At 37.1% G+C, this 20534-nt stretch overlaps 1 protein-coding gene across 4 annotated transcripts; it reads left to right on the top strand.

Annotated features, from left to right (window-relative positions):
- The first annotated feature begins 231 nt into the window (after nucleotides 1-231).
- LOC100028928 (zinc finger protein 420-like) lies at nucleotides 232-18648 on the top strand. Of its 4 annotated transcripts, XM_056812935.1 has the most exons (5): nucleotides 232-4652; nucleotides 5215-5307; nucleotides 12027-12153; nucleotides 13225-13320; nucleotides 14769-18648. In XM_056812935.1, the coding sequence occupies exons 2-5, from the start codon at nucleotides 5272-5274 to the stop codon at nucleotides 16310-16312; spliced, it is 1803 nt and encodes a 600-aa protein (XP_056668913.1). In that variant the 5' UTR covers nucleotides 232-4652; nucleotides 5215-5271; the 3' UTR covers nucleotides 16313-18648. The 4 variants fall into 4 exon arrangements, with proteins under 4 accessions (XP_056668913.1, XP_056668917.1, XP_056668914.1 ...); XM_056812939.1 differs by lacking the exon at nucleotides 12027-12153 and having other exon boundaries at nucleotides 232-5307; XM_056812936.1 differs by lacking the exon at nucleotides 13225-13320 and having other exon boundaries at nucleotides 232-5307.
- Nucleotides 18649-20534: the final 1886 nt, after the last annotated feature.

The raw sequence follows: 20534 nt of genomic DNA, 5'->3' as shown, positions 1-20534 counted from the left end.
CCATATGGTCCTGGGGCCTTTTTCTTAGAGGGTTCTGGTTCTTTGATGGTTTGTTCAATTTATTTTTCTGTGATGGGGTTGTTTAAGTATTATATATATATTTTTAATGTAGGTAGTTTCTATTTTTATAAGTTTTCATTTATTTCACTTAGATGTCAGATTTATTGACATATAGTTGGGCAAAATACTTCCAATAGTTGACTTAATTTCTTCTTTATTGGCTGATTTTTTCATTTTTGGTAATGCTAATTTGGTTTTCTTTTTTTTTTTTAATTAAACTATGGTTCCCTCGTACATTTCATACTTCAACTCTTCCTCTCCTCATTATTGTTATAAGGAATTTCTTAATTTCAGTTCTCATTATGAGCAGAAGTTTTAGTTCAGAGGAAGGTTTTAATTTGTACACTGTCTCCGTAAGAGTCACAACAGACAGATCTTGCCTCTAGTCAGTTGGAAGAACTCCATCTTCTCTGGCTTCTGAGGGAGCAGGAGATTTGGGGTTTGCTGTTTGAGTTTCTCTAAATAAAGAAGATTGGGTAGTTAACTGCTAAGAGTTGAAACTGAGATACTAAATTGAGAAGAAAACTCTTACTGAGGGGGTTTCTTTTCCCTCAGAGTTCTGAGAGAGAGGTACTGCACTGTCTGTGTCAACTGTGACAAGGAGTTTCTCCACTAACAGTTAGGGAAGAAGAAATACTTTTAAGGAGGCATGGGAGATTTATATTCATTGGTTTAGATTAGTTAAGATAGTTAGCAATTATATTTTTTAGTTTAGTTTAGTCAGGCCTATTTTGGCAGGCAAGAAGATTGTCAAGTTAGGGTTTATTAGACTTTAGTATTAGGGTTTGGATTTAGACATAATATAGATTTAAGAGATATAATCTCCCTTTCCTTTCCTCCTACACCTATCCAACTTCTCTGTAATAAATAGAGCTGCTGGCTTACTGAACCAATCTATGTACGTATTTCAGACTCCTACAAACATTAATTATCCATCAGCAACCTCATATAACATTAATTTACTATAACATTATAAATAAAAGCTGCTAACAGTTTTTCTAGCTTAGGGATATTTTTAATTTGGCATCCGCAAAATTATTGAATTTATAACCCTCAGTCAAAACCACAATTTAACCCTTATACTAGTATAGGTTTCCTACCTTCTATATCGTGTAGGGTGCTTCACGCTGGGCTTCTACCCCTTTTACAATTTTATTGCCTCTGGTGGAATCATGGTGTGATTTGGGCTGTTTCAAGTTCTGTTGGTTCTTGCAGATGCTATAAATTCCAGGACTACTCTTTCTCCTTCCCTAGTGAGAATGTGTTCCTCCAGTTTTCCTTTGTTTTAAGGCAATTTATTTTCGTGTGCATGCATGTGTGTGTGAGTGTATGTAAAAATCAGGGGAGTGGAGTGTCCTTAATCCACTAACTTCGCTTCCAATTTGCAACTTGAAACTGTGTTTTCTTACTGTTAATTATCAGGCTAAAATGAGCACAAGCATCAGAGGAATAATCCATGTTCTGTTGCACCTCAGCCTTAGTTGGCTGCATTAAATGTACAACCATCTGCAAACAGAAATTCATGCCCCAACTCTCCTTCCACTTTAGTCTGAGGATTTCAAATTAATTAATTTGCCATCAGCACAGCTGCTGACCTTGAAATATCCGATACCTTCAATGAAAATGTAATAAAAAGCATGGGAACAATCACATAGCCCTGTTTCACTCCATTAGTGATTGAAAGTGGGAGGACATTGTCCATTACTCAGAACCCATGCAAGCCCATCTTCATGGAACTGACATACAATACTGATGAAATCAGATTTTGCCATGACCTTGCAGAAGTTCTCATGACTGATAGTATCAAGAGCCTTAATCAAATCAACAAGTGTGAACTGATTTCTGTTTCTCTCCTGGCATTTCTCCTATAGTTATCAGGCAGCAAGTCTCATATTGACCATTATTAGGCCATCTCTGAAGCACACTGGCTCTCACATAGATGATCATCTTCCAGGTGAGAGATCAGCCTATTAAAGAGGAGTGGCAAAAATCTTGTCAGCAGTAACTAAGACTCCTTCCCCCCTGATTTTTCACAGGAAAACCTATTTCCATTTCCTTTAAAGAGATGGACAATATAGGCACCCTTGATCTCTTGCCAACCCTGAGTTGGCTCATATTTCCCTCTAAGTTAGGAACAAATTGTTTACACATGGAGAAACTCTAATCTGTGAACATTAAAGTTTTCTGGTAAGTCTTCTTGCTATGAGGCTGCCACTTTTCTTAAGTTGGAATATTTAACATGGAGAGGATCCAGTACTTGGTGCCACACATTGTTTTTGTCAATCTCACATTTTGTCTCTTGTCTTCCCAATGGCAGTCTATTAAATGCTAATGTTTGCTGCAAGGACACATTAATGAAATTTTATTGCATTTAGGTAAATGGTAGATAGTGCTAGTGATAAGAAAGTCATGAAATACAGTTCTTCAGTAGTAAGTGATTATTTCTGTTGCTGTTTCTGATGCAATTCCTCCCAAAGAATCCTTGCCATATCAGATAGTCTGTGCCTACTCTGGCATTAAAGAAAACTTAATTCTTAACGTAACTCTACCCATTCCTATTGTTGGAAGCAAATTTCTCTCTCCATTATGTCACCTTTTTTAAGGTCATTTCTCAATGCCCTGGACATCAAATGCCACCGAGTAAATTCAGGTATAGTTAAACCCTCAGAGAGAGGAAGTTAAAGAACCCCAATAACCAATGAGATGGGAAACTGATTTCACAGGCACTGCCCTCTGGGTGGCTCAGGCAAATTAAAAAACTATGGTTATTTCCTGAGATGTGACATGTGAGAGCTAGTGGGTGGAGAAAACAGCTTATAAGGGGAGACCCAACAGGAAGTAAGGGTCTTCTGGCTGGAGCTGGGAGAGCTAAAGAAACACTTGTTGGAGTTTAGCCACAGGCCCATCATGGTGGCCAATAGATTAGAAAGCTAAGTATCTCTCTACCTTTCTCCTATCTTTCCCTCTCTTTACTACTAGTACTACTACTACGATTTAATAAAGTTATTAAGCTACTACCAGCCACAAAATTTTAATTATTACACTGGGAGAAAAACTAATCCTAAACTTCCCCTCTCCTGGGGAAAGGCCTAATGCTAAAAGTAAATTTAATCCTGACCTTTACTTTAGGTCAGAAGAAATGGGGATTGACAGCAGGAGGCCAAACTCTAGCACCATCTACCCAGAAGTCATTTGGTGAGGGATTAAACCCAAGAACATGAATTTATCACAAGGATCATATCCTATGACTAAGTGGGTTTTATACCAAAAATGCAGGTGAAAGATGTGGGTTTGGCCACTCAAAAGGTTAGTAAAAGCATTAGTCTGCTGTCTGTTTCTCTCAAGTTCAGAGGACAAGATGGCTACCCTCAGTCCTGAAAATCTTATAAGCACAGTCTGACTGCTGTACAGTTATCACAAAAACTGTTTTAATAAAGTAAACTAAAAAGGACTGGATGTGGGATGAGGGCCAAGGAATTCCCTAAGCTAAGAAAACTACTTTTCACTCACAAACTACAAGGCTTGCAAAAAGCCTGCCTTCTTTGTCTTCCAAACTATCTCACACCCTAACCTGACTGTGTGGTAACCCCAAAATCCCTGCTCTAGCTTCCCTAATCTATGGCCTCTCCAAAACAGTCTTCAGAACAGGTGAAGAGATCAAGTTGGCTGGACAGGTTTGATGACTGTTTGATAGAGAAAAAAAAATATTCTAAATTAATTAATTAAAGAAATTTTAAGAGAGAAAAAAAGAAAGTAAAAGCAAGCACACTGGACCTGCAGTTTGCTGCTTCTGTTCTCTTTTCTTTTGAAGAAATTTTGACATTTGTTTCTCCCGTTATCCCAATATCACCGACGATGGCCCAGGAATTCTCTCTGCCAATTCAATACTAAGGGATAAAGATGGGGCTGCTAGAATGCAGAGGAGCAGAGTTGTAGGCCTGCTCAGGAAGATTTAAATTTTAAGATCAACTTAAAGCACTTGTTGTGTGACCCTGGGCAAGTCACTTCCCCTAGTTTCCACCTCGGTAAAATGGGGATAATAGCGCCTCCTTCCCAAAGTGAAAGTGAGGACTAAGAGACAAAAATTGTAAAGTAACACGGTGTTCGGCACCTAATAGCTCTATTCTGCCTTTTGTCAGGTGATCTCATGCCATCCATCCCGAAAAATGGTCCTGTCCGGCTTTGATCCTCTGCTTTCCCCCGGACATGGGTCCATCGACGTCCTTACTTTCCCAGCCCCGCAATCCGCAGTCCCGATCCTCAGCTCCTGCACCAGGAAGTGCCCGGAAGGCAGAAGCAGGGGCGGGGGAGGGGGGGGAAACGAAGGGCCAAATTTCCGGTTCGGAAAGGGGCCTGAGCCTTAGGCCGGCGTAAGAGAGCCTCAACCTCTGAACTACGGTTCCCACAAGGCTTTGCTCGTTATGGATGCACTTTCCAAACCCCAGGCCCTCTTAGGTCACTTCCCCCCGCCCTATCTCCCCCTCTTCCATGCTTTCTGGTGGGTGCTTACTTAATTATCGTGAGCCGATTTGTGGAGGGATGAGCGAGAGCCGAAAGAGGAGCTAAGGCCAAGGCTGAAGCCGAGTGCAGAGGTGCGGCGAAAGCAGAGCGAAGGGGACTGTGGGTAGGGGAGCCAGAGACATGCGCAGAGGTGGAGGTCCTGAGCGAGTGTCTTGGGCAGTCTAGGGGTGGAGCCGAATGCAAATGTCGCCTCGGACACGCCCTCATCGCGTAATCCTGTGCCTAGCTTGACCCTCCAAGTGTCTGTCCTTCTACCTGTGCAGATTTGAGGGAGTGAGCTCCTGGTTTTTGCCTTTTGGGGCATTGGTCCTGACTCCCTGGAGCCGTAGCTCCTCCTCCCAACATCTTTCTGGGTACCGCCTCCTCCAAGAAGCCTTCCCTTATGCTCAGAGTTCTCTCGCTCCTGAGAGCACCACTTAAGTGTTCTGTTTTATCTCTATAAAGAGATTTTGTCCAAAAGACAAGACTCCCTCCAGGAAAACAAGGACTGTTTCCTTCTGGTCCTTCCCCAACCCCAGCCCCAGATATCCTCCCTGGTCTCCCCCTCAGGGAAGAAGTGAGAATCTGTGTCCTGAGAGAAGGGGAGACCCGCAGCCTGAGCCCCGCTTCTCATGGTGCCCGTTTCCTCCCCAGCTCTGTCTCCTGTGGCCTCTGTTCTCCCCAGGAGGTAGGAGCCCTGAGGAGGAGGGGATGGCCCCTGTGCCCCTGCCAGCCAGGCCCTGCCAGGTGAGTGCCAATTGCTGCTTTCTTGAAGTGCCACGTCAGGCCAAAGACCTTGGGCATATTTCTTTCTCCAGTGCTTTTGCCCTAGAAGTGTCAGAGAATCGTATATTTTAAACTAAAAGATTCCATAGAGATCTTCTAGTTATTCTGCCCCCCCCCCAAATTATCTTAAATTTATTTTTTAACATCCTTTTAAAATTTTTGAGTTCTAAATTCTCTCTTCCTCCAGACCCTCCCCATACACTGAGAAGACCAGCAGCAGGATACCCATTAAGGGGGGGGAAAAGTTTTAAAATGTGCTTTAATTTGCACTCAGTTCATCAGTTCTGTCTTCATTTTTCATCATCCATTCTTTGTAATTTTCTTGGCTCTTCATCTGGATGAGTTGATAAGTCTTTCACAGGTGTTCAGTTACAATATTGCTATTACTGTGTACAATGTTCTCTTGGCTCTGCTTACTTCACTTTCCTTTAGTTCATACAAGTCTTCCCAGGTTTTTCTGAATGCAACCTCCTCCACATTTCTTAGTCCCCAACAGTATTCTATCACAAGCACATACTCATTTTTACTCAGCCCTTCCCTAACTGATGAACATCCACTCATTTTCTAAATTTTTGCTACTGCAAAATAGACTCCTAAAATATTCTTGTACATTCAAGTCCTTTCCCTTTTTCTATGATCTCTTTTGGATGCAGGCCTAATAATGATTTTGCTCAGTTAAAGGTATGCACAATTTTATAACCTTTTGGGTATAATGCCCTATTGTTCTCTGGAATGGCTGGACCAGTTGACACCTCCACCAATAGTGCATTATTGTTCCTATTTTTTCACATTCTTTCCACCATTTATCATTTTCCTTTTCTGTAAAGTTAATTAAGCTGACAAGTGTGAAGTGATATTTCTGAGTGGTTTTAATTTGCACTTCTCTAATTATTGGTAATTTAGAGCAGTTTTTTTCACCTATCAATAGCTTTGATTTCTTCTTCTGAAAAAATGCCTGTTCATATTTTTTTTATCATTTTTCAATTCAAGAATGACTCTTATTTTTATATATGTAGCTTATTTGTCTATATATTTCAGAAGTCAGATGTCTATGAAGAGAAATTACCCCCCCCCCTTTTTCCTAACTGCCTTCTTATTTTCACTGCATTGGTTTTCTTTCTTCAAAAACTTTTACATTTTAGACAACCAAGACAATGTCAGAATTGTTTTGATTTGCAATTCTCTAATCAAGAGTGACCTAGCCAAAAAAAAAAAGTGATTTAGAGCATTTTTTCCATATAACTATAGATAGCTTTGATTTCTTCATCTGAAAACTGCCTGTTCATATTCCTTGTGTCACAAATATTTAAAAATATTTGCAAGATTGGTTTTTGGGGGTAAGAATGATTAGGCTAGCACTTAACCAATAAATTGGTGGTCTATAATTCTCTTGAAGATTAAAGACCAGCAAGTTCAAAATGGTCTCTATATAATTTGGAGGTTTATTATTCATTCCCTTCCTTGAACATCCCAAGACATCTCTGATTGGTGAATAATTAATAAGGAAGTGAACTTGGATACCTCCATTCCTTCCTCATTACTTCATTTGCCTAAATAAGAAAAATGCCAGCTTAGCCTTTCACCAACCAGGACTGTCCACCAAGCTTTCAAATAGGTCAGAGTTCTTCATGGCTGATGAGTCCTGCCTTTAATCCTTTCAAGGTCTTATCAAGAGACAAAAAGTCCCTGCCCACTTAGCAGGTTGTTTTAGCCTGCCTTTGGGAGGCTATGGGGAAAATGATTTTACATCGAAATATTATTAATTCAGTATTAATTTTCCTCATTTGACCATTTATCCATTGGAGAATGGCTTTATGTTTTTATAAATTTAACTTCGTTCTCTATGTATTTGAGAAACAAGACTTTTATCAGAGAAACTTTCCATAAAATTTTTCCCAGCTTTCTGTTTTCCTTCTGATCTTGGTTCTTTTCATTTTTGTTTCTAGAAAATCTTTTTAACTTAATGTAATAAAAATGATCCATTTTATATCCTATAATGCTCTCTACCTCTTGTTTGGGCATAAATTCATCCCATTTCCATAGATCTGACAGACAAACTGTTCTGTGCTTCCCTAATTTGGTTAGGGTATCACCCTTTATGTCTAAATCAAGTATCCATGTTGACCTTGCCTTGGCATACGGTGTGAGATTGTTGGTCTATCCCTTGTTTCTGCCATATTTCTCATGCTGAAATTTCCAATTTTCCCAACAGTTTTTGTGAAATATTGAGTTCTTGTTCAAAGAGCTTGGATATTTTGATTTATCAATCACTAAAGTACTATGGTCATTTATTACTGGTTACTGTGTATTAAATTTATTCTACTGATTTATCTATCTATTTCTTAGTCAAACATCTTTTTTATTGATTGCCTTGATATTCTTGAACTTTTGTTTTTCCAGATGAATTTTATTATTGTTTTCTTGTTCTATTAAAAAAATTGGGGGCAGTCTGATTAGTATGACACTGAATAAGTAGATTAATTTAGGTAAAATGTTGTTTTATTATATTGGCTTAGCCTACCTATGATTTAATTTATTAATATTTTTTCCAGTTGTTTAGATCTAACTTTATTTGTGTGAAAAGTGTTTTGTAATCAAGTTTATATGATTCCTGAGTTTGTCTTGGCAGGTAGACTCCAAAATATTTTATATTATTTGCCATTAATTTAAATGGCATTTTTCTATCACTTGCTGCTGGGCTTTGTTGGTAATGTAGAGAAAAGCTGATGATCCATGTAACTTCATTTTTTAGACTGCTACTTTGCTAAAATTATTAACTGTTTCATCTTGTTTTTTCATTGAATTAAGTGTACCATCATGTCAGCTACAAAAAGAGATAATGTATTACCTCTTGGCTCATTCTTATTCCTTCAGTTTCTTTTTCTTCTTTTATTACTATTGCTAGCATTTCTAATACAATATTGAATAATAGTGGTGATAATGTGTATAATTGTTTCTTTCCTGATCTAACTGAAAAGGCCTCTAGCTTATCTCCTTTACAAATGATGTCCAATACATACTTCTTCAAATTCTGTCATCATGATAGTCTTTAGCCTCATTTAGTCAGTTTTAGGCCTCCTGGATATTTAGACTTGCCAAGACAAACTCAGGAACTACATTAAAACAATTATGAAACAGTTATCACATAAATAAAGATCCGAAAATTGGAGAAATATTAAATTGCTCACAGGGTAAGCCAAGACAATACAATAAAAATGACAAGTTAATTTACTTATTTAATGGCATACCAATCAAAATCCTAAAGAATTATTTGATAGACCTAGGAAAAAAAATAAACCTAGGGAAAAAATCAGAATTCATCCAGAAAAACAAAAAGTCAAGAATATCAAGGGAATCATTGAAAAAATGTGAAAGAAAGGCAACATAGGAGTACCAGATTTCAAACTACATCACATAGTGTTAATCATCAACATAAACTGATACTGGCTAAAAAATAAAGTATTGGATTTAAATTTACAACAAATGAAGAAATTAAATATTAGAAACTACTGTTTCTAGATATATACCAATAAACCTAAAAATCTAAATAAAATGGTTGGATGTTTATACTTGCATTTATATGCATAATGCCTAGATTAACTGAACAAGAATTAAGGGACTTAAATTAATCTTAGGAAAAGAAATTGGATAAATTATAAATGAGCTGCCAAAGGAGATGAAATAAAAACAAAATTCTGAAATGCAATGGATTTGCAAGTAAATTCTATAAAAAGTTTCATTAGGGGGCAGCTGGGTAGCTCAGTGGACTGAGAGCCAGGCCTAGAGACAGGAGGTCCTAGGTTCAAATGTGGCCTCAGACACTTCCCAGCTGTGTGACCCTGGGCAACTCACTTGATCCCCATTGCCTAGCCCTTACCACTCTTCTGCCTTGGAGCCAATACACAGTATTGACTCCAAGACGGAAGGTAAGAGTTTAAAAAAAAAGTTTCATTAACAACTTATTTTCATATTTTATAAAACTTCTGGGGGGAAAAAAAAACAGAAAAAGATTCCACCAGATTCTTTCTGTATACAAGTACGATGTTACCTAAATCAGAGAGATGACAGTAACATATTATGATTATACACTATGATCAGAGTGGTTTTATATTAGGAATTTATTACTTATAAAGTTGGCAGAGTTGACAAAAAAAATTAGGACAAACGCTGGCGGTGTGTGGGTAAATGGGTATATTAAAATACTGTGGATGGACTTAGTCCAGGCATTCTTGAAAGCAAGTAGGAATTATTCTGAGGAAATTGCCAAACTACCAGGTCCAAAAGAATCAAAGAAAAAGGAAAAATACCTATATATACAAAAACATTCATAGCAGCTCAATTCTTACTGCTTTAGTTTTCTCTTTTAAGAATAATAATCTTTGGGGCAGCTGGGTTGCTCAGTGGATTGAGAGCCAGTCCCAGAGATGGGAGGTCCTGGGTTCAAATCTGACCTCAGATACTTCCCAGCTGTGTGACCCTGGGCTAGTTACTTGACTCCCATTGCCTGGCCCTTACCACTCTACTGTCTTAGAACCAATATTGATTCTAAGACTGAAGGTAAGGGTTTTTAAAAAATAATAATGATCTTTAAACTGTGAATGGGAGCCCAAAAGTTGTCAACAAAATTGTGATACCCAAAGTAAACGGGAACAGAGAGGATCCAGCTGTTTTGAAAGAAATATATGTTTTTCCTAGTTCAGCTATTATGTATCCCTGAAAGATCTTGGAGAACAGGGGTGGTGCATAGTCCTGGAAAACAGGATGTGTGCTAAGTTTTAAAAAAAGAGCAGGTAGATTCTACAAAGCCTAAGCCAGTGACTTTAAATTTTTGCACATTTCTAGAATATACTGGCAAATGAATGGTTAGGAAACAATTAGAAAAGACATTTTTTCTATAATGCCTTTTGTTGTTTCACCATAGTCATTTCTGGGGAAAGTTTTTTCTCTCTCCAAATTTTACCCTCCTTTAAACTAAAAAAACAAGCACACATATATCTGCTGTATTGATTCTACCTGCCAATTCATAAAACATTCTTCTCTAGAGGACTTCATCTTCTCTGCTTTAAGAAGCAGTAACAGTTAAGCATCTTTTACTTTTCTTTTTTTTCCTTTTTCTTTTTTTTTTAAACCCTTACCTTCTGTCTTGGAGTCAATACTGTGTATTGGCTCCAAGGCAGAAAGAGTGGTAAGGGCTAGGCAATGGGGGTCAAGTGACTTGCCCAGGGTCACACAACTGGGAAGTGTCTGAGGCCAGATTTGAACCTAGGACCTCCCGTCTCTAGGCCTGGCTCTCAATCCACTGAGCTACCCAGCTGCCCCCAGCATCTTTTACTTTTCAAAAAAAAATGTCTATTTTTGTAATCTTTGTTTATAATGTATTGGTTCTGCTTACTTCACACTACATAAGTTAAAACACATCTTCTGGTGCTTCTCAGAATTCTTCATATTTGTCATTTATTACCATATAATAATCATTGAATTCATATGCCATTTTTTCTAGCCATCTTTTATTGGTGAGAATTGACTTTGTTTCTAGTATTTAGCTACCCTCCAAAGAGTGCTCTTATGAATATTTTGTTTATAAAATTGTAACCTTGGTGATTATAGACATTTGGTGTCCAATGTGGGATAGTGAAAATAACTCTAGATTCAGATTCAGAAGGACTTGGACTCCAAGTACAAATCTGCTATTTACTCCCCTTTGACATTAAACAAATTGCTTTCCCTCACTGGACCTCATTTCTCTAATTTGTGAAATGATTAAGTTGGACTCTGAAGTCTCTTTCATCTCTAACAATATAGATTGGAAAGTAGTGGTCCTTTACCACCCTGTTCAGCTGCAAAAAAAATGTCACATAGTGTTGCAGAAAGATGTTAGTCCCTCACACTCACCTTCGTTTTTATGGATTCAGAGCACTACTTTTTAAGAAGCTTAGTGATTCGACGAAGAAAGGAAGGCCACTAACTTAGTGGTGAAAAGATAGTGGCAGATTGCTTGAAGGAACTGGGAATATTTAGCCTGCAGTAAGAGATTTAGGGCCCAAATGAGAGCTGTCCTAAAACTATTTCATTTTCATTGTTTTATTTCAACAAGTAGAAAAGGAATTAGGCAAAGTTTTGCTTGAGATCAGAGAGCAGAAGTAGGAGTCATGGGAGCTCATTGGGGGGGGAAAACAGATTTAACATTGATGTCAAGGGCAGCTACATGGCTCAGTGGATAGAGAACCAGGCTGAGAGACCAGAGGTCCCGGGTTCAAATGTAGCCACAGAGACTTCCTAGTTGTCTGACCCTGGATAAGTCACTTGACCTCAATCTCTTAGCCCTTTCAATTCCTCTGCCTTAGAACCAACATGTCGAACTGATTCTTAGTTATCAATTTTAAGATAAGGTAGGAGTTTAAAATACAATAAAATTGATGTCGTTAGATCCATTAACAACAATAAGCATTTATTAAGCAATTACTGCATGCCAGGCACCATACTAGTGCCAAGGATACAAAGGAAGTAAGAATAACCCCTGTCCTCAAAGAGCTCAGAATCTAATGGAGAAGAAATCTTAAGTGGCTGCTGGGTGACAAATAAATGAACTAAATATTTCCTGCCAGCAGGTAGTTTACATTCAAACTTCAGAATAGTCCGGAGCTACATCTGGATAAACACAAATATTTTTGGTGTTTCAGGAAACAGTGACATTTCAGGATGTGGCTGTTGAATTCACCTGGGAGGAGTGGGGACATTTGAACCCATCTCAGAAAAAGTTGTACAGTGATGTGATGCTGGAGAACTACAAGAACTTGGTCTCTTTGGGTAAGAATAGCTATTCCTTTGGAGTCTTTATATATAGAGAGAGACTTTCAAGATTGTAACAGTTATGCTTTGTCATACAAAAGATAGATATTCCTTTTTTTTTTAAACTCTTACCTTCTGTCTTGGAGTCAAATACTGTGTATTGGCTCCAAGGCAGAAGAGTGGTAAGGGCTAGGCAATGAGGGTCAAGTGACTTGCCCAGGGTCACATAGCTGGGAAGGGATAGATATTCCTAATCCTTTTATTTTTTTAATCCTTACCTTCCATCTTAGAATCAATACTGTGTATTGGTTCCAAGGCAGAAGAGTGGTAAGGGCTAGGCAATGGGGGTTAAGTGACTTGCCCAGGGTCACACAGCTGGGAAGTGTTTGAGGCCAGATTTGAACCTAGGACCTCCCATCTCTAGGCCTGGTTCTCAACCCACTGAGCTACCCAGCTACCCCCTCCTAATCCTTTGTAGTCAAGAATATTTATGCTACCTGTTTCCAGGCTTAGTATGCTTGGAAACTTACTTTTTGATTTGTTGTTATCCTTGAGAATGTATATTCCTCTCTCTTTTACTTCAAGCCGAAGATTATCTGTTTAATCTCAGTGTATCATAATCATCAGTGTATCACAAAGTGTTCCCATTGTCAAAGCAGGTAGTGAGTCAGATAAGCAATTTTTCCCAAGTCCTACTTTATAGCTCATTCATCTGTATTATAGAATTTCCTTCAGTAGTTCTTTGTACTTCCTAGCATTGTCTACTCCTTTTTTTCCCAAGGAGAGCTTGAACTAGTTATAAATTCTTTTAAGTTTTATAAATGCTTTTAAAAACATTGTTTCTTCTTCTCTACCTTCTTCTATCCCATTATCTCTCCCTCCATACAGTCCATTGAGCCTTTCATGGTTGGGAAAAAAAACAAACTCAGAATTAACTAACATAGCCAGTGATCTTGATTATTTAAGATTCATTTTGCACCCTTATTTCCTCCACCTTTCTTCTGAGAGTTGGGAGTGATATTTCATCTATCTCTTCTATGATGAAATTCCGAGATGACTGTCCTCAGCATTTTTTCATTTCTTAAACAGGATTTGCAGTTTCCAAACCAGATGTGATTTACCAATTGGAAAAAAAAGAAACATCTTGGATGCCAGAGGCAGATGTTCCCAGAAGCCATTATCCAGGTGTCTACATAAAAACCAAGCAGATGGGTCTTTGAAAAAGACATCTCCTTTGGTCATTTAAAGTCATATCTCTTCTAAAATGTTGAACAAGGTGGCCTTATTAAAACTTTCCAGGCTTGTTGAGAAGTGCTGAGAATTTAAAACTTCATTTTTTAACCCGAGAAGTTACTTTTTTATTCATTTCTTTACTCTGATGTTTCTCCACTCAATGAAAGTTATTGACTAATTACAGGGTAGCTATTTCTCTTCTGTTCAGTGAAGATTATCTTATTTTAATTAGGTATTCTCCTACCTCATTTGTATGAATTCATTTTCCCTTTTAACATAAGTATATGACCTAAATTATTAACAATATTCCATCTTTATTTCTGAGTCACTTTCTCACATTTTCTTGTGTGTTTAAAATAATTCCCTATTCTTCAAACCATTTTGTGTCATCCTATTTATCTTTATGATTTATTTCTAAAGGCACAATAATATGTTCACATGACAAAACTTGTTTAGCCATAATCCTATCATTGAATTTATATGTTTTCAGTATTTTACTATTTCAGAAAAAAGCTCCCATACATATAATTCTTAAGAGAAATCTTTGTTTTCAATAACATTTTGAAGATACAAAACTAGTAGTGGAACCATCAGGTCAAAGAGACAAGCAGCTTTTTTAGCTCTAGCTTAAATTGTTGTGTTGCAGCAACACTTTAAAAGGCACCTATTTCAATATAATTGCCAGATTTTGTTATCACTTTAAACTCTATTGGTCAATCTAATGGCTATTTGGTGACACCTCCAAATTGTTGTCATTTTTACTTCTTTGATTACCAGAGTTTGAATAATGCTTCTGATAATTATTAATTTCTCTTGTGAAAAATACATGTATGACTTCTTCATTTACCTTTTTTCGAATTGGATCTCACTCTTACAAATTTGAAACAATTCTTTATAAAATACATATGTTATATTTGTAGAGGATATTTATAGCAATAGTTGTCTGATATGACCCATTTCCTCATATTTCTTCTTTATTCTCTTTGTTGTACATCTCTTGCTATCTCTTTTCCTCACTTTAAACTCATTAATTCCCCTTTTTCTTTTTGTTTAGTCTTTTTCCTCCCTATTTTCACCTTAGCTGGCATGTATACATTTTCAAGCTCTCAAATTTATCTTCTTTTTTTGGATACTCTTTTATTTCTTTATTCCATTCAAATGTCTACCATTTATAATAGAGCAAGGACTTATTCACCTCTCCAGCTAATTCTATCCTAATTAAATTCATTTACATATATTTATTTTCACATAAGCTAAACTTTGATCCTTAGTGAAAGACCAGTGAGATAGTCTTCTCAAGTGGGAAGGCAAGAGAATGTCTCTAAAACCTTTGAGCAATGAGCAACCTTGGAAAAGAGAAGAAAAGTCTGTGTTAATCGGTTCTTTATTCTTCCTTTCAGAGAGCAAAGAACATCCTGAAGAGAAGCCTTACAAATGTAGTAAGTGTGGAAAGGCCTTCAAGAATAAGACACAGCTTATCATGCATCAGAGAATTCATTCTGGAAAGATTTTTTATGAATGTAAGGAGTGTGGGAAGGAGTTCCATCGCAACTCAGATCTTATTAAACATCAAAGAATTCATACTGGAGAGAAACCTTATGAATGTACTGAATGTGGGAAGACCTTTAGGATGAAGGCATATCTTATTGTGCATCAGAGAATTCATACTGGAGAGAAACCTTTTGAATGTTGTGAATGTCAGAAGGCTTTTAGTATGAAGGCATATCTTATTGTGCATCAGAGAATTCATACTGGAGAGAAACCTTATGAATGTAGTCAATGTGGAAAAGCCTTCAGACGAAAGCCACATCTTAATGAACATCAGAGAATTCATACTGGAGAGAAACCTTTTAAATGTACTGAATGTGGGAAGGCTTTCAGGATGAAGGCATATCTTATTGTGCATCAGAGAATTCATACTGGAGAGATTCTTTATGAATGTAAGGAGTGTGGGAAGGCTTTCCACAAAAACTCGGGACTGATACGACATCAAAGAATTCATACTGAAGAGAAACCATATGAATGGAGTGAATGTGGGAAGACCTTGAGGAGGAAGGCACAATTAACTTTGCATCAATGCATTCATTCTGGAGAGAGACCTTATGAATGTAATGAATGTGGGAAGGCTTTTAGAAGGAAGGTATATCTTATTGAGCATCAGAGAATTCATACTGGAGAGAAACCTTATGAATGTAATTATTGTGGGAAGGCCTTCAGGATGAAGGCATATCTTATTGTGCATAAGAGGATTCATACTGGAGAGATTCTTTATGAATGTAAGGAGTGTGGGAAAGCCTTTGATCGCAAATCAGATCTTATTCAGCATCAAAGAATTCATACTGGTGAGAAACCTTATGAATGTAAAGAGTGTAGAAAGGCCTTCAGGAGGAAGTCAAAGCTTACTGAGCATCAAAGAATTCATACTGGAGAGAAACCTTATAAGTGTAATGCATGTGGGAAGGCCTTTAGACAGAGGACACAACTTTATGTCCATCTGAGAATTCATACTGGAGAGATTCCTCATGAATGTAAGGAATGTGGAAAGGCTTTTGTTTACAACTCAGAACTCATTAAACATCAAAGAATTCATACTGGAGAGAAACCTTATGAATGTAATGAATGTGGAAAGGCTTTCAGGAAGAAGTCATATCTTACTCTGCATCAGAGAGTTCATACTGGAGAGATTTTTTATGAATGTAAGGAGTGTGGGAAGTCTTGTCTATACAACTCAGATCTTATTGTACACCAAAGAATTCATACTGGTGAGAGACCTTATGAATGTAAAGAATGTGGAAAGTCTTTCAAACAGAGGACACAGCTTACTCAACATCAGAGTATTCATACTAGAGAAAGACCTTATGAATGTAAAGAATGTGAGAAGACTTTCAAACTGAGGACACATCTTGCTCAACATGAAAGAATTCATTCTCAAACAAAGTATTGAAAGTGTTAATGCATGTGGGAAAGTCTTTAGACTGAGGATATTACTTTATGTCCATCAGGGAATTCATACTGAAGAGATGGCTCATGAATATAAGGAGTTTCAGAAGGCTTTCAGTGTAACTCAGATCTTGACATCAAACAATTCATTTAACAGAGAGACCTTATGAATATTGTTTTTCCTTTTTCAAAGAGGACCAGTGACATCACAGGTTGGTATTTTGACTTGTGCATGAATTGGACTTAAATAAGCAGAAGTGCACAAAGTCTTCAGCTTCACTCTCTTCCAGGATCATTGAAGTCTAGTGGTAAGACAAAAGATAGGACAACTGGTGATGACCCAGGATGTATACCTTGGTGATTTCTAACCTACTTATAAGGTCCACAGTGCCTGTCTCATGGCCATTAGAACAAATTGTTTTCATTCACTCATTCCACTAGGGGAAATCTTCACATGCTTTAGGGAGACACTTCCCTAACTCACTGACAGGTTTGTGGTCTATTGGTTACCCTCAACCTGGTTTAACCTCTTTGTCAAGACAGTTTTACCAGAATGCAGCTGCAAATATGCTACAGCTTCTTGGAGTCACAGATGAGAATTGGGTCATAAGGAAACAACAAAGGTGGATAAGCAGTCCTAAAGAGGGCTTAACAAACTATATATGCTACAGCTTCTTAGAGTCACAGGTGAGAATTTGGTCATAGGGAAACAATAAAGGTAGATAAGCAGCCTTGAAGAGAGCTCAACAAACCCTCACCCAAGAGGTGCTAGTCACATTTGGACATTCACATACCCCTTTTATGAATTTAATGAATATGGGAAAACCATCATATTGAGAACACAACTTGACTTCAAAGCATTCATACTGGTGAGATTACTTATGAAAGTAAGGAGTGTGAAAAAGCCTTTCAATGCAAATTGGAGCTTACTTAACATCAAAGAATTCTAACTGGAGAGAAATACTATGAATGTAGTGAATGTGGGAAGGCCCTTAGAGGACACTACTTTTTATCTATCAGAGAATTCATCCTGGAGAGAGAACTTATGAATGTGGGAGGACAAAACCTTATAAATGTAATGCATGTGAGAAGGTCTTTAGATCAAGAATAATACTTAATGTCCATCAGAGAATTCATACTGGAGAGAAACTTATGAATGTAGTGAATGTGGAAAGGCCTTTGAATAGAACCACCAGAGAATTCATACTGAAGAAATTCCTTGTGAATGTAAGGAGGGTGAGAAGGCTTTCCACTACAATGCAGATCTTATTCTGCATCAAAGAATTTATATAACATAGAGACCTCATGAATGTAATGAATGTGGGAATACCTTACAACTGAGAACCCAGCTTGTTCAACATCAGAGCATTCATACTAGAGAGAGACCTTATGAATGTAATGAATGTTGGAAGACCTTCAGACTGAAGATATGCTTGTTCAGCATCAAAGAATTCATTCTGGAGAGAAATTTTATGAAGGTAATGCCTTTAGATTGAAGACTTTATGTCCATCAAAGAATTCATACTGGAGAGAAACTATGAATATGTAGGCATTTCTGAGGAAGACAAAACTTACTCTGCATCAGAGAATTCATACAGAGAAATCTTATGAATGTAATGAATGTGGGAAAGCCTTTAGGAGGAAGGAACATACTACTGTAAATCAGAGAATTAATACTAGAGAGAATTTAAATGAATACAAAGAATGTGGAAAGCTTCCTGCTACAACTCAAATATTGTTCAGGGTCAAAAAATTCATACTGAAGACCTGATAAATGTGAATGTTAGAGGACCTTCAGACTGAGACATCTTTCTCAACTTCAAAGAATATACTCTGGAAACTTTTTTGAGTGTAATGCAGATTGGAGGGTCTTTAGACTAAAGACCCTACTTTGTGTCCATGAGAGAATTCATGCTGGGGAGAAGATTCTCATGAATTTAAGGGATATGGGAAGGCCTTCTATCACAACTCAGATTTTACTCAATATCAAAGAATGTATACTGGAAAAAAAACTTAGGAATGTGGGAAAGCCTTCACAATGAAAGCACTTCTTACTCTTCATCAGAGATTTCATGTTGGAGAGAAACATGAATGTTATGAATATGAGAAAAACTTCAAACAGAAGACACATCTTGTTCATCATCAATGCATTAATTTTCTAAAGATTATATTATACTCAAGAGTATATATAATATTTATGATAAAGTCTTTAGACTGAGGACACTCATTTCTGTGAAAGACTTCATACTGGACAGATTCCTCATGAATGTTAGTAATATGAGAAGATTTTCACTACACTCAGAATTTATTTAGTATCAATAAATTCATATTGGCAAGAAACTTTATGAATGTAACATGTGGGAAAGTCTTCTGCTATGAGCTCAGAATTTACTAAATATCAGGGAGTTCATATGGGAGGGACATATTAAGAATGTGGGAAGGTCTTCAGACTGGGACATAGTTTATTGGGTATCAAGGAATTCATACTGGAGAGAAACCTTATCAATGTAACTTATGTGATCAGGCATTCTACAAGATACCAGAACTTGTTTAATATCAGAGAATTCTTATTAGAGATAAACATGAATGTAATGAATTCTAGAAGTTCTTCAGACAGACTGGAAACAACTTCAGAAAATTCATATTGAAAAAAACCTTTATGTATCTATGTAGGCAGGCCTTTCTCCTAAGGACAGTACTTGCTTGGCATCAGAGAATTCATATTTGAGGAAAGTTAATATAATGAATGTGGGAAAATCTTCAAACTGGAAGTACACTTGCAGGAAAGAATTCATACTAATGAAAAACTTTATGCATGTAGTAAAGGAAAAAGAAGGCTTTCAAACTAAGGACATAGGACAATGCGATGATGGTAGAGTGAAGCTAGCATTTTTACCTTTTCCCAACACACCCTCTCTAAAATTTAAAAAACACACCAAATTAAACTTTCAGTTGGGAAATTCAAAATAAATCAGTCATTTTTCTAGCTCAGGGCAACTTAGCAAAAGGGTTAATATAGACACTGGGGTGGTAGCTAAACAGGAATGCAGTGCATAGCATGTAGGCCCAGCAGCAGGGAGCAGCTCAGCACCCTGGTAAAGTAAAGGGACTGAATACCTGAGCAGAAAGAGAATTTAAGAGACCCCTGTGCTACCACTGGGTATAGGAATACTTCCCTTTGGTAGCTTCTTTACGTAGTACCCCATTCTGATTTGCAGTTCTAAGTTGGACAGGGATATTTGTGGTTATAAGGGAGTAGAACTTTTGCCTGGTTAAGAACCAAAGCTCAAGCCAAAAGAGCAATGACCCAGCCTCTACCCAATGCATATCATCCCAAGAAAACTTAGCTCAGAAAGCAATAGAATATAAAAATCAGAAGACCAGTTCATAATCCAGATATAAATAACTAACATCAAACTGAAAATAGCCTGAGAAAATAGGACAAAAAAAGACCAACTATTTAAAATCTACTTGTGGTCAGAATCAGAGTGCAAGATAGGCTCAGAAGATAATTATTTGAATACATCTATAAGCAAAGCCTCAAAGAAAAATGCAAATTTTTTTGCCCCCCCAAAAATTCCTAGAAGTAAATAAAAACATTTTTAATGATTTTTTAAAATTGGGAAAAGAAATGAGTGCAATGCAGGAAAATTATGAAAGAATAAAGAATCGCTTTGTAAAAGAGAAACAAAAATACTGGAAAAGAAAATACCTTCTTTTAAAATGTGCATTGGTCAAATAGAAAAGGTACAAAACCTCATAAGGAAATAATTCCTTAAACAATTTGAATTGGTTAATTAGAAGCTAATGAGTCCAGGAGACATAAAAAAAAAACCCTTAAAATGTCAGAAAAATGAAAATATAGAAACAAAATGTAAAATGTTCCACAGGGTGGGGGGGGGGGCGACTTGGAAAATAGACTGAAGAGAAATAAATGATCAAGAAAATATTTTAGATACCATATTTTAAGAAAACTATCCAGATATCTTAATTAAAACTGCCCAGGCATCTTAAAACTGGAGAGGAAAACTGAAATGGAAAGAATCCCTCAATCACTGCCTTAAAGAGACCCTAATATGAAAACTTTCAAATATTACAGCTAAAATCCAAGGCTCCTAGGTCAAGATCAGAAAGTAAAGAGGTTCAGAGTTTGGAATATAATATTCTGTAAAGCAAAGGAGACAAGCGTGTAACTTAGAATAAACTACCAAGCAAAACTGAGTGTG

Source organism: Monodelphis domestica, chromosome 1 (assembly GCF_027887165.1).
Source record: "Monodelphis domestica isolate mMonDom1 chromosome 1, mMonDom1.pri, whole genome shotgun sequence".
Lineage (NCBI taxonomy): Eukaryota > Metazoa > Chordata > Mammalia > Didelphimorphia > Didelphidae > Monodelphis > Monodelphis domestica.
The sequence above is the reverse complement of the archived record's forward strand: the minus strand, read 5'-3'. Positions and strand labels throughout refer to the sequence as shown.

What these genes read in the sequence shown, in the direction of transcription:
- LOC100028928 (XM_056812935.1), top strand. Translation starts at nt 5,272, where the DNA reads ATGGCCCCTGTGCCCCTGCCAGCCAGGCCCTGCCAG. An exon ending in TGCCAGCCAGGCCCTGCCAG is followed by an intron (nt 5,308 to 12,026) that starts GTGAGTGCCAAT and finishes TTGGTGTTTCAG; the next exon opens with GAAACAGTGACATTTCAGGA. An exon ending in CAAGAACTTGGTCTCTTTGG is followed by an intron (nt 12,154 to 13,224) that starts GTAAGAATAGCT and finishes TTTCTTAAACAG; the next exon opens with GATTTGCAGTTTCCAAACCA.